The sequence below is a fragment of the Danio rerio genome, chromosome 17, assembly GCF_052040795.2.
Source record: "Danio rerio strain M-AB ecotype USA chromosome 17, GRCz13ab, whole genome shotgun sequence".
Lineage (NCBI taxonomy): Eukaryota > Metazoa > Chordata > Actinopteri > Cypriniformes > Danionidae > Danio > Danio rerio.
In genome coordinates, this window is record NC_141037.1 from 41,627,501 (window position 1) to 41,641,805 (window position 14,305).

At 36.7% G+C, this 14,305-nt stretch overlaps 1 protein-coding gene across 1 annotated transcript in view; it reads left to right on the forward strand.

Moving 5' to 3' along the window:
- The window catches only part of ubr1 (ubiquitin protein ligase E3 component n-recognin 1), a 79,633-nt gene that overhangs the window by 42,835 nt on the left and 22,493 nt on the right, over positions 1-14,305 (forward strand). Inside the window, exons 18-29 of the mRNA XM_087290851.1 lie at positions 2,003-2,068; positions 2,191-2,292; positions 2,488-2,551; positions 2,735-2,859; positions 3,133-3,185; positions 5,172-5,274; positions 5,352-5,400; positions 6,401-6,555; positions 6,726-6,825; positions 9,205-9,308; positions 9,384-9,464; positions 9,549-9,721. Of these exons, the coding sequence (XP_087146977.1) occupies positions 2,003-2,068; positions 2,191-2,292; positions 2,488-2,551; positions 2,735-2,859; positions 3,133-3,185; positions 5,172-5,274; positions 5,352-5,400; positions 6,401-6,555; positions 6,726-6,825; positions 9,205-9,308; positions 9,384-9,464; positions 9,549-9,721 (1,175 nt within the window). The remainder of the gene's footprint in view (positions 1-2,002; positions 2,069-2,190; positions 2,293-2,487; positions 2,552-2,734; positions 2,860-3,132; positions 3,186-5,171; positions 5,275-5,351; positions 5,401-6,400; positions 6,556-6,725; positions 6,826-9,204; positions 9,309-9,383; positions 9,465-9,548; positions 9,722-14,305) is intronic.

The window sequence follows — 14,305 nt, forward strand, 5'->3', positions numbered from 1 at the left end:
TGTGAAATCATTGTAAAATATGTGACGATGATAGACAGGGCACATAACTAAGCAACAGAACATTCCGTTCTTGAGGAAGTAGTATGTCCCAAAGTTTGCATAATCTACTGTAACACTAAAATGTATGTATTTTTTAAATAATAATAATAAGTCTTTACATTTATAAAGTGCTTTTCTGGACACTCAAAGCGCTTTACACATTTTTGGGCGAAATCTCCTCGTCCATCACCAGTTTGCATCATCCACTTGGATGAGGTGATGGCAACCGTATTGCTAGACCACACACCAGCTTATTGATGGAGAGGAGACAGTAGCTATGTTTCCATCCACCTATTTTTATGAGCATTTTGTGTATGTGCATAATGGAAACGCCAAGATGTGCATAAATTTCGAAAATGCACATAAAATCATGTGATCATGAAAAAATTGTGTAAATGGACAAACCAGCGGCTGAGCACATTATAAAACATCTGAAATGTTGTTTTGGTCATTCTAAAACGCCTTACCGTTTAAGTAATAGCTTTATTATATCATTATTAACCTCCAGAATCAAGAGCGTCTGACACCTTCAAACGCCACTGCACAATCACTGCCTGTCAGGATTGCCTTGTGAGGCGCAAGTCATTTATTGAATGAAGAAAAGATTGATGTAGCTTCCATTACTGCAGCAAATTCAGTTTTTTACTGTTAATATGTGGAGCCAGTTAATCAGGAAGGGGCAATTTTGTTTGCTTTGACTCGTTGGATGGAAACGCTGTTTTATTCGCATGTCTTTTATGCGATAATCCAGTTTTGCGCATAAAGTTCATTCGCATTTTTGGATGGAAACATAGCTAGTGATAAAGCCAATTATGATAAGGGGATGGTTAGGAGGCCATGATGGCCAGTGGGAAAAAATTGGCTGGGGGTTAAACCTTTTTTAATGACCACAGAGAGTCAGGACCTTGGTTTAACATCTTTTCCGATAGGACGACAATCACTGAGCAGTATAGAATGCCCATCAATATACTGAGGCATTATTACTCACATAGACCACAGGTTGAGCGCCCCCAGCTGGTCTCACTAACACCACTTCTGCCAACCTTGCTTTCCCATGTGGTCTCCCATCCAGGTACTTACCAGACACAGCCCTGCTTAGCTTTAATGGGTGACCATGTGAGAGTTGCAGAGCGCTAGCTGCTGACTAGTGCTTTTTTTTTTTTTCCTTACCCAAAAAAGTACATACTTTCAGGATGTAGTACATGCAGATGAATTGGGATGCAGCACTGACAATTTTCTGAATTAATTAGGAGTTTCAGTAAAATGTTACTTTTCGTTTAGTTATATAAAATTCTGATAACATTCCTTTCAAGATATAGTGTCAATTACAGCAATGTTTTAATATTGTATTCAAAATGTAATGGAAACTTTTTAATCAACATAATACAACAAATAAAGTTTTTCAAATAACTATATAAAATGATAAAATATAAAATGATAAAAATGTGATAATAATTGTACCCAGCTTAAACATAAACATACCTAAGAAAGAGAGAGGAGGATGGAGAGAGAGACAAAGAGAGTAAGTTGGCCTCAAAGAGCCTGGGAGCAGTAGAGCCAGAGAAGATGGCCTCCAGAGAAGGAGAAGAGCAGAGCTCAGGAAAACGCATAGAAGAAAAAGACACAGAGTGAAGTTTAGGTCTATTTTGTCTGTTTCTTGACCATGTGACAAAAGCCCAAATACTGAGACATTCAAACTGACCAATGTGAAGTGACCATTTCGTAAAAACCCCAAAGTCCACACACCAGGCCCTGATCTAATCAGTATCTGCCGTTGGAATTTGTGTGAGCCTTTTTTGGTGAAAAATGCATTTTTTAGCGACATAGACAAATGCATATGGTAATTTAGGCTCTTACAGTATTTTTTCTTTTTTTATTCATTGAAATTATTATTTGTACATGTTTGGATGTGCATGTTGATTATTAATGCATTCCACCTTTTGCTTATGTTTGACTCTGTTAGGTGTATTACTATCAGGACGTTAAATGCAGGGATGAAATGTTTGATAAGGATGTTATCATGCTGCAGGTATGTGCAAAAAATAAAATATAAAACATTTATTCAAATAAAAACAATTATATAACAACAAATAATATAGTTAATAAATAAAATGTATTTATTTAATTATCACATTGTCTAACTCTATGCAGATTGCTGCTTCCAAAATGGACCCCAATCATTTCCTTATGCTTGTACTTTTGAGATTTGAACTTTTCGACATTTTCAATGGCAACTGCTCCAGTAAAGATCAGGTGAGTTAGAGAGGGTGAGGTAAATATATTAAGTCATTTAAATATATTAATTATATTTAGTCAAGTCTTATTAATTTATTTAGACTATGTTATGGTAAGTGCATGCTTTGTAACTTATTTAAATTTTTGTATTGTAATTTATATCATACACCTTTTGTCCTTTATCATTGATTTGGGTAATTTTTTACTCCACAGGAAGTACTGAAACAGTGGAACAGGTTAACAGAGGAGATGCTTTACTTATTAATCATCATTGTAGGCAAGTTCTCTCTTCTTGACATTGTTATTTTCATGAAATGTGTTTGCTATTTGTTTTTGATTGATTTTAGTTGATCATTTATCTTTTGTTGCCTTCTGTTGATGCGTTATTAATTCTGAAAATGAGTTGAAGTGCTGCCTTTGTATTATTTTACCCTATATATTTTGCATGTGAAATATGCAGGTGAGCGGTATGTACCTGGAATCAGTAATGTGACCAAGGAGGACGTCATTATGAGGGAGGTCATTCATCTGCTCTGTATTGAACCCATGGCCCACAGCACCTTGATCAAAAGCCTGCCTGAAAATGTACGATTTTATTTTATTTTAATTTGATTTAATTTAATTTAATTTATTTTATTATTGTTATTATATTTTATTTTTAATTTATTTTATTATTGTTATTATATTTTATTTATAGTTTTTTTTGTTATTTTGTAATTTTTTTTTATATTTCGTAATTTGTTTTTTTATATTTCTATTCATTCTTTTTTATTTTATTTTATTTTAGTAGTAGCTCTAACTGATAAAAAGTCATTATTCAAGTGATTTTATGAAGCATTGTTGTTACTTGTGTTGCAGGAAAACCATGAAACGGGTCTTGAAACAGTCATCGCTAAGGTTGCCAATTTCAAGTGAGTTAATTTCACCAAATGTTAAGTATTTTATTACAGTTATTACACTATTATTAATGATACATAGTATGTCACAAAAGTGAGTTCACCCCTCCCATTTTTGCAAATGTTTATTTAAAACTTTTTATAGGACATCACTGCAGAAATGACTCTTTAACACAATGAATAGTAGTCAGTGTAAAGTGTGTATAGCAGTGTAAATTTATTGTCCTCTCAAAATAACTACAAATGCAGCCAATAATAGCTAAACCCCAGGCAAAAAAAGTGAGTACACCCCAAAGTAAAAATGTGAAATGTCAATATTTTGTGTGGCCACCATCATTTTCCGGCATGGAGTTGACCAGAACTTCACAGGTTGCCACTGGAATACTCTTCCACTCCTCCATCACAAGATTATGGAGGTGTTGGACATTTGACAACTTGTGCTCCTTCACCTTCCTTTTCAGGATGCCCTAGAGGTGTTCTATGGGGTTTAGGTCTGGAGACATGCTTGGTCAGCACATCGCCTTTACCTTCAGCCTTTTTAGCAAGCTAGTGGTCATCAAAGAGGGTCATTGTCATGCTGGAACACCACTCTGCAGCCCAGTTTCCTGAGGGAACTGCTTCAGTATGTCACAGTACATGTTAGAACTCATGTTTCCCTAAATGAAATGTAGCTCCTAAATGCCAGCAGCATGCATGCAGCCCCAGAACTTGACACTCCCAACACCATGTTTAATGGTAGGCAAGACACACTTATCTTTGTACTCCTCAACTGGTTGCCGCCACTCACGCTTGACAACATCTGAACCAAATGGGTTTATCTTGGTCTCATCAGACCACAGGACATGGTTCCAGTAATCCTGGTCCTTAGTTTGCATGTCTGCAGCAAATTGTTTGCGAGCTTTCTTGCATCATCTTTAGCAGAGGCTTCCTTTTGACCACAAAAATGCAGACTAATTTGATGCAATGTGCGGCGTACAGTCTGAGCACTGACAGGCTGACCTCCCATCTCTTAAATCTCTGCAGCAATGCTCGAAGCACTCATTCTTCTGTTTTTCAAAGACAGTCTTTGGATATGACAGTGAGAACGTGCACTCAGTTTCTTTGGCCGACCATGGCGAGGCCTGTTCAGAGAAGAAATTGTCCTCTTAAAGCACTGGATGGTCTTGGCTACTGTGCTGCAGAGCAGTTTTAGAGTGTTGGCTATCTTCTTATAGCCTAGGCCATCTTTATGTAAGGCAACAATTCATTTTTCAGGTCTTCTGAGAGTTGTTTACCATGAGGTGCCATGAACGTTTAGTGGCCAGGTAGAGAGAATGTAAGAGCTTTTATACCAAATTTAACTCACCTGCTATCTGTGGATACCCGAGACAGTGTAACACTAATAAGTTACATGACACAGGCGAAGAAAAATCAGTAATTGTGCTCAATTTTTACATTTTCACTTTGGGGTGTACTTACTTTTGTTGCCAGGGGTTCAGCTATTATTGGCTGCATTTGTAGTTATTTTGAGAGGACAATAAATTTACACTGCTATACACACTTTACACTGACTACTTTTCATTGTGTCAAAGTGTCATTTCTGTAGTGTTGTCCTATGAAAATATTTGCGGAAATGGGAAGGGTGTGCTCACTTTTGTGACATACTAATATATATATATATATATATATATATATATATATATATATATATATATATATATATATATATATATGTATATATATATATGTATATATATATATGTATATATATATATATATATATATATATATATATATATATATATATATATATATATATATGTATATATATATATATGTATATATATATATATATATATATATATATATATATATGTATATATATATATATGTATATATATATATATATATATATATATATATATATATATATATATATATATATATATATATATATATATATATACACACACATTATAAAATACTAAGCAAACATGTTGACATTTTTTGTTGTTGTTTTAGGAAACCAGGAGTGTCAGGTCATGGCTTGTATAATGTGAAGAAGGAATGTCTGAAAGAGTTTAACCCCTTTTTCTATCATTACTCCAGACCACAGCATAGTAAGGTACACAATGCGCCTGTTATCTCATGAACTATATTAGCTTATTAGTGTTGAAATGACTATAAATATTTTCATTTTAGGCAGAAGAAGCTCAGAAGGAGAGAAGGTCTCAAGAGAGCAGTGAAAAAGGTATGTCATGCAAATTAACAACAATTTATATTCACTGATAGATGTGTGTAACATGATTATTGATCTCTCTCATTATCCATTCTCAGGTACAGCGATTGGTGATCAGCCAAACAACAAATCAGCCAAACAAAACAGTCAAACAAAACAGTCAAACAAAACAAATCAGCCAAACAAAACAAAACAAAAAAATTAAATCAGACAAACAAAACAAATCAAACAAACAAACAAACAAACAAAAAACAACCAATCAAAACAAAAAACAGCCAAACAAAACATAAAACAAAACAGCCCAACAAACATAAGAGCCAAATAAAACAAAACAGCAAACAAAACAAAACAGCCTAACAAAACTAAACAAAACAGCCTAACAAAAATAAACAAAAAAACCCCCCAAAAAAATTAGACAAACAAAAAATAAATGAAAAATAACAGCCAGACAAAAAATATAGCTTAGCAAAACAAACAAAACAAAACAACAGCACAAAAGCCAAACAAAACAACAGCAAAACAAAATAAACAGCCTAATAAAACAAAACAAAAACAGCCAAATAAAACACCCAGACAAAACAACCAAACCAACAAAACAAACAGCCAAACAAAATAAAAAAACTACAAAATCTAAACAAAAAAAATGTGTATACATAAATACATTACAAATATTACAAAAAAGCCCAATACGCTTTCCAGTATGAGCATGCAGTGATTGATGATCAAACCCCAAAATTCTGATTGGAACACTCTAAATTAAATAAAAATTAAGAAACAAATTTAAGTAAATGAATAAATAAAACGTGATGTCTAAACAGATAAGAAATTATCTAAACAAACCAGGTAAATACATTAAACAAATTATAAAAAAAATATAAATACTACTTCTATTGTACAGTGATTGGTGATCATACCCAAAAATGCTGATTGGAGGACCCAAATACAAAATAATAATAATAATAATAATAATAATAATAATAATAATGTGATATTTGGCCTTGCTCTGTTTTAGCTCTGCGTCCCCCAGTGCCACCACCCTTCCGTCCAGCATTCTCCAGCATTGTGAATCTGCTCTGCTGTGACATCTTCATCCATGTTTTGAGGAGGATTCTTCAGAAAGCAGTGGAGGATCGTTCAAACCAGTGGACTGAACCAATGATCCAGCGGGTACAGCTTTTACTGCTTTATTCCTCACAGTTTCTTTTTCTTTTTAATAATATAACCTTTTTGGGAATGGAATGGTCGTTTCAAAAGAATATTGTTGGAAAATTGTACAACGGCTAGTTCATTTAATTTAAGGTAACAACTAAAACAATGTTATTTGTGTGTGACTGCAGGCACTGCATCTTGTAGGCCAGGCTCTGCTGGAGGAGACAACACAGCTGGAAAACAGCAGTGCTGAAGAAGTGACCTTCGACTTTAGTTTGAAAGCAAAAAGTAAGATCTCACTCATCATCTTGAAAGTGTACTGTGCTTATAATAAACATTTAGCTTAGGTAATCCACGCTTTTGCTTCTGTAATTTTATTGTTTTACTCAATCACAGTTATCTGTTGGTCATGATCTATGACATGATATGTAAAGGCCTAGTGTTTTTAAATGAAATATATATATATTTATATATTTCGTTGCGTTTAATGAGGAAACACGCTAAATTTGTAGGGCTCATGCTGAAAGGCAGAGTAATGCCCTATCTTTGACAGCTCGCGACTTCACCAGAGACTTTCTGAGTACAAGTACATAAGACACCAATACTCCGATTTTAATATGATTAAGATTATACTCTTATTAAAAGTCTACCGTGTAGCCTAAGCAGCGATTTTATTACCTTAAAGCAACACAGAGTCACGAAATGCGGAGGATTTTCTTGCTGTTCGCCATGCGGCATCAACTTACAACAGAAGTCGAAAGTTAAAAATGAAACACCCGAAATTGCATGAAACTCTGGGTAACCTGTGATGCAACTAATTATTTTATACTGAAACTTGCCTTCAAAAAGTGCTTCCTTGGACTTATCCACATTTCTTGCATGTTGAACACATGTCCACCACAACAGGAAATAAACAAAAAACCTGCAACTGCATTAATTGTGTTAATTTTTAATCGATATAATCTATATATATATATATATATATATATATATATATATATATATATATATATATATATATATATATATATATATATAGCACTTTTAAGCCCTTTGATCATATATCCAAAAATATATATAATTTTGTTCAAATTCCTCTTTCGTTGTCAAACTAACAATGAAACCTACTTTAAAAAATGTACTACCTTTCTATTATATTTTTTTTTTATAACATTCAACCTTTAGGTGTCAAAATCATTGTTTTTCACCTTGTTGCACAGCCAGAGTTTTAAACGTCAACAATAAAAATAACATTTTAAAATATTATTTATCTGGTAATCATTAATGTATCTTAAGTAAGAACTAGTGAAATAATTTAAATATTTTATGGTTATTAATGTGAGACTATTATCAATATTAGTTTTTTATACAAAATATATGTTGCACTGTATCAGTGTCATTTACACCACAACACCATAATGCTGCCTTAAAAAGTTTGTGTGAAAGATTATTTAGGTGGTTTCTATGAAAATGAATAGTGCTATTTAAAAACATGTTCAAGATAGAGGGAATTTACATTTTTATCAACAACACTTGAAGAAAAATCAAGGTAAATATTGCTTGAAAAGGAAATCCATGTTGTGATGTTTTTAAAAACCAAACAAAATTAAGGTAAATAAGAGTGTTTTCTGTACATGAAAGGCTAGTCTCAATTCCAAGCTAATTGGTGTAGCTATTTTTTATTTCTCCACAATAAACTGTTGAAATGTCATTTCCACCACTGTCATATCCATCACTATACACATTTAAAATAAATAAATAAATATATATATATATATATATATATATATATATATATATATATATATATATATATATATATATATATATATATATATAATTTTTTTTAAAGTTTTTATCACACATTTTAAGTGTCATCACAATGTATTAGTTCATGCTCTATTTATTATACAAATTCAGTTTATTTATTTTCTTATGAGCTCTGAACCAAATTGATCTGAAATTTTAGAGTGTGACAGGTGTACAAGTCAGCATACCACTCATTTATTTCATTGACAAATGTATAATATATGTATATATTATAATATATATCATGGAAAGATTGGTTGAACTAGATAAAAAAATGAACTTAGACAATGTTTGACTGACATAATTTATTTCGTTTTAAAATAAAAGCCCTATATTGAGATGTTGTGGAATTGACATTTGTGCAGTCCACAAATGTTTTTCTTCTTATCTAAGTTTGTCCTCTTACAGGTCTTAAAACTAGACAAATTGTTTAAGCTTATGAGGCTGTTACATTAAATTTGAACAAGTTTTTTTTTTTTTTTACTTCACAAGGCTGAAAGTGCTCGTTGTTGAAGAATGACCCATTCATATTATGCCTATTTTTCAAGGTTTACATTTTTAATTTAAATAAAAATAGAATAATGATAAAAACACTATTATGATAACAGTAATACATAAATTAACTCAAAATTATTCAAACTTAAAAAAAAGAACACAAATGAATATGTTTTTATTTAGATAAATAAACAATATTTACAATTATTTGATCACAGCATTTGATTTTTGATAATTCACCCTGAGCCACATTATAATTTTATTTCAATATATGTGAAACTCTACTGTTAATGCTTTATTCTCCTGATATATTTCTATTTCCCAGATATATTTGAATTTATCCAGATACATTTCTCTTTTCAGAAACTGGTTCTGAACAAGGCAAATCCTTGCTCCACTTCCTGACCAAAATGAAGTCTTTACCTTCTCTGAAAGTTCTGAAAGACATGATCGCATGGAACCTGCAGGTATGCAGATGAAGATTTGATGTAAACCTGATTCATTTATTGAAGATTTAAAACCCGAATGTCTGTATTTGTAAGATGTTTGAGGTGGTGAAGTGTCTTCGGGAGAAATCCAGCCCTGCCGCTTCATTCGCTATGGATCACAGCAAAGCAGAGGAGGTATAAATGCACAAATTTGTACGGGACCCTCAGTCTTAATGCTCCTGTGTCTCTGAGGTGTTTAAAGTGTGTGCTTTCTCTCAGAGCGTTCAGGATAAAGAGCAGAAGAGGAAAGCTGAGGCTGCTAAAGCGCACCGACGGAAGATCATGGCTCAGATGTCGGCCATGCAGAAGAACTTCATTGAGTCCAATAAGATCCTTTATGAAAATATGCCTGAGAGCTCCAGTCAGAGCGACACTGCAGCATCTCTGGACAGGTCGACTTTTTTTTTTCCCCCTCTCCGTATCACTTTCTCTCTTGTTCATTCTATCTTTTTTGTTTTTTAGTTTCTCTTTCTTTTATACTTTTACTTTTGCTTTGACTCTATTTGCTTTCTTGTTGCTTTAATGTTTTATTACTGCTCTGCTTTGGATTTATTTTAGAGTACTTTCACACCTGTAAATAGAAAATTGAGTATGCGGATGCCCGCGAGCTGAAGGGGCGCTAAGGCACCCTCCGCGGGCTTGGTGAGGACCCGCGGAGGCAGAGAGAGACCGAAGGGGAGGGCTTTGTATTGCCAAGCTCGACCTTCAAACGCAAACAGCAGAAACTGATGGTGGCGAGGAAGAGTGGAGACATGAAAATACGCGTCCATCAGGTCTAATGCTGCAGACCAACCCAGAGGACGAACGCACCGGAGGATGCGCTTCTGCGTGAGCATTCTGAACGACAGCTTGTGCAGACAGCAGTTCAAAACGCGCAGATCTAGGATTGGCCGTGACCCACCACTCTTTTTGGGCACAATGAAGTGTGGGCTGTAAAACCCGCTCTCCATCTCGGCTGGAGGGAGCGGCTCGATTGCATCCTTCGCCAGGAGGACAGCAATCTCCTCTCGCAAGACAGGGGCGGACAGGGGGCTGACCCTGGTGAACACACTCGTGACTTGGGGGGGCCATTTCGCGGACTGGATCGCATAGCCGAGTCTGAAAGGAGACCGTCCTCCCAGGGCTCGTGAGCCACTAGCGAAACGCACCGAATCTGCAAGCTAGAAAGCATAGCGTCCCAGACTGGCAGATTTCGGGCTGTCACATCCGGGGAAGTGGAAAAGTGCTCTTTCATGATGTTTTCATGGCAGTAAAAAGTGCCGTTGGAAATGGGGCCCCGCCCTCCAGCGGGGAAAGAGCAAGTTCCCTCTTCTCAAGATGGCCTGTCTCAGGGACACTTCGCGGTCCGCTGCCGGACTTAGCGGCGTTCTGGGCCGGGGGGGCTGCCTGCTTCCGAGGTGCTCGACGTGCTCGCTTCGCCAGAGGCGTGTGAGGGGGCGGTGCAGCTCTCGTAGGCGGGCGCCTTCGGCGAGGAGCAGGTATGAATGGCACGGCGGGCGGAGCGGGCTATGGACCGCCAATAAGATATCACCCATCAACTGCTCTCTCACCGCCTTGAATTCCTGGGTGAATTCACAGACGGTGTCGCCGAACATGGCTTGGGATATGGGGAAGTCAAGAAAGCGGACTTTGTAAACTTCGCGCATATCAGCCAGGGATGGCGTTCCTGGATCACTAATGTGGACATCGTCCTTCCCAAACGCACACGCAGCGGACTCAGTAGTCCGAAGAGTTAAGTCGGCGGCGGTTCGAAGCTCGTAAGCTTGGATTGGACCCACCTTCGTGCAGCTCGGCCAGCGCCTGCGCTTGGTAGCGTTGGTAGGTGGCTATTGCATGCAAGGCAGAAGCAGCCTGGCCCGCAGCCTTGTAAGCTCTAGCTCCGAGGGAGGCATATAACTTACAGGCTTTGGATGGGAGACAAGGCGGACCCCGCCAAGGAGAGGAGCCGCGCGGATTGACCGCCATCGCGCACTCAACCTGAGGAATCGCCACATACCCCCTGGCTGTTCCACCGTCAAGAGTGTTGAGGGTGGAGGGACACACAGCACGAGCAGAAAAAAAGTGCCCTTCAAGACCGCGTGAGCCTACTGTGCACCTCCGGGAAGAAGGGAACGCCCCTCTAGTCGGTCTGGCCGCAGAGCTGGGGGATAAACCATCTCCAACCCACGGCCGAAGCAGCCCAGGAAAGCACGGCTAACATGTCCGTTTCAGGATCCGTTGTGACAGCGCTCACCTGCCCGGAGGGGGCGAGCGGGTCTGGATCATCATCGGACAATGAAAGCCCACCCTCCGATGCCGCGGTGGACGTCTGGTCTCCAGTGTCATCAGGCGTAAGGGCTACCATCTGTTAGACGGATCGCTTCCCGCGCCCGAAGCTTGGATGGAGCGCATAGAGGAGCAGGAAAACCCCAGCTCGACCGTCTGCCGCTGCGTGTACACACTCTGGACCGGGAGAATGCTCTCGTTCGCTCGGAATCGCTGGATCACAGCAGGAGGAACCATCACCGACTCGATCAGAAAGTCTCTGAAGCAAAAAGGATGCCGTTTGCTCGCTCCAGGTGTGCTTATATGCTGGGATAATTGGCTATGAAGCACACCTGTGCAAGCTTACGCTGCCAATTTATTCATTCATTGGCCCGTTCAATACTCTTTCAGACAAGACACGTATGGGAGGCTTCTGAACTAAAACCTCCCATAGGTGGATTTTCCCAAGATCAAATCCACTGTATAGCACTGAAGTTCCCCAACCGTAGGGGAACAGTAAATAATATTTGACTAGATATTTTCTAGACATTTCTATACAGCCTAAAGTGGCATTTAAAGGATTTAGGTTAACCAGGCAAGTTAGGGTAATTAGGCAAGTTATTGTACAACATTGGTTTTAGACTGTGGACTTATTGGAATTTTTTTAGATTTTAAAGCTTAAAGAGGCTAACAATTTTGACCTTAAAATGTTTTTTAAAAAATTTAAAACTGCTTTTATTCTAGCTGAAATAAAACAAATAAGACTTGCTCTAGAAGAAAAAAATATTATCAGGCATACTGTGAAAATTTCCTTGCTCTTTTAAACATCATTTGGGAAATAAATAAATACATATACATTTATTTTCTTGTCGGCTTAGTCCCTTTATTAATCCGGGGTCGCCACAGCAGAATGAACCGCCAACTCATCCAGCACGTCCACATACACACACGGACAATTTAGCCTACCCAATTCATCTGTACCACATGTCTTTGGACTGTGGGGGAAACCAGAGCACCCGGAGGAAACCAACGCAAACGCAGGGAGAACAACATGCAAACTCCACACAAAAACACCAACAGAGCCGAGGCTTGACCCAGCAACCTTCTTGCTGTTGGGCGACAGCACTACCGACTGCGTCGCCATATATATATATATATATATGTGGGCGATACATAATTGGTGATGGATGATGTTCAATGGCTGGAAAATAAGAGAGAGAACTCATCTCCTTAAACAGAATGGCTAGAAACTTAAACACAAGATCAAATCAAGAGAAAGAGAAGTTTATTTACACACATAAAAATATAACAAAGAAAACACGATATTAATTCAGAAGGGGGCAAGGCCAAAACAACAAACAAAAACAAGCTAACTCCTAATATAATCTTTTGCTAATCTGAAATAAAAAAAAATAAAAAAAACTAACTACCTTTACTAACATAAACAGGAGAAAACTGATTTCAAACAAAATGGCACCCACCTTAACCCTCAAAATAAACAAATTAACCAGACTCACTTCTCTGGGTGAATTATTAGATGTTAACAAGAAGATCATTGAAAGTAGAAGTCTGACTCCAATAGCTTTGCCACACAGGAGCTATTTAAGTCAAATCAAATCTTTATAGCGCTAACAAACAACAGGTCTGTATGTGGAGAAGCGCTTAGCCACTGCACATTCTAGCCACCACCAACACTGGTTTGAAGTGCAGTTTGGGTTAAATATTCTCTCTCCTCTCCCAACAGCCAATCACTAGAAAGATCCAATGATCGCTACCAGGTGGACACAGTTACCTGCAGGGAGAGAGAAAGAGACAGAGAGAGAGAGAGAAGAAGAACGATACGTCTCAGGACGTAACAATATATAATTTTGCTTTTTTTCTTTTTGCTTTTTAATTTTTTTCTCCCATTTATTCTTTTCACAACGTTACAGAATTTGCTGTCAAATAAATATTAGTTTAGAGGTCATCTAACTGAATTGCTTTTAGTCTGAATTGTTTTTGTTTTAGATTAAATATAATAATATTTTGTTGATTAAAGATTAAAATACTTCATTATGCTTTTTCTTTTTCACTTTTTAGTTTTTTAGTTCTCTTTCCTTTGAGCTCTTAAGAATTGTTTTTTTTTTCTTTTACAAACTAATAAATACATATTCTTTTTCTCTTTAGATTTTTCATTTTATTTACACTGTTTTCTTTTGCTCTTTACCTTACAAAACATTTTCTTTTACACTTGTTTTCACATTCTCATGTTTACATTTTTACTTTAATTCAGCCTTTTTTCTTTATAATGTATAACCGCTGGTTACCTATGTTTTTATGTACAGTACTGCCGACCCTATACACAGCTCCTTAACATTTTTCATTTTGACAGTAATTTAACAATATTAATTGTGAAAAACACTATACAAATAAACCTGAATTGAATTGAAGTGCTTTATTCTTTTTTTTTCTTTTATATTTAACATATAACATCTATTTCAGGGATCACCAAGCTTGTTCCTGGAGGTCTGGTGTCCTGCAGATTTTATCTCCAACCATATTCAAACACACCTGAACAAGCTAATCATGGTCTTACTAGGTATACTTGAAACACCCAGGCAGGTGTGTTGAGGCAAGCTGGAGCTAAATCCTGCAATGCACCGGACCTCCAGGAGCGAGATTGGTGACCCCTGATCTATTATATTTAATTATAACAAAAGTGAAAAAAGTAGTTTTTATACTTTCACTTTTCA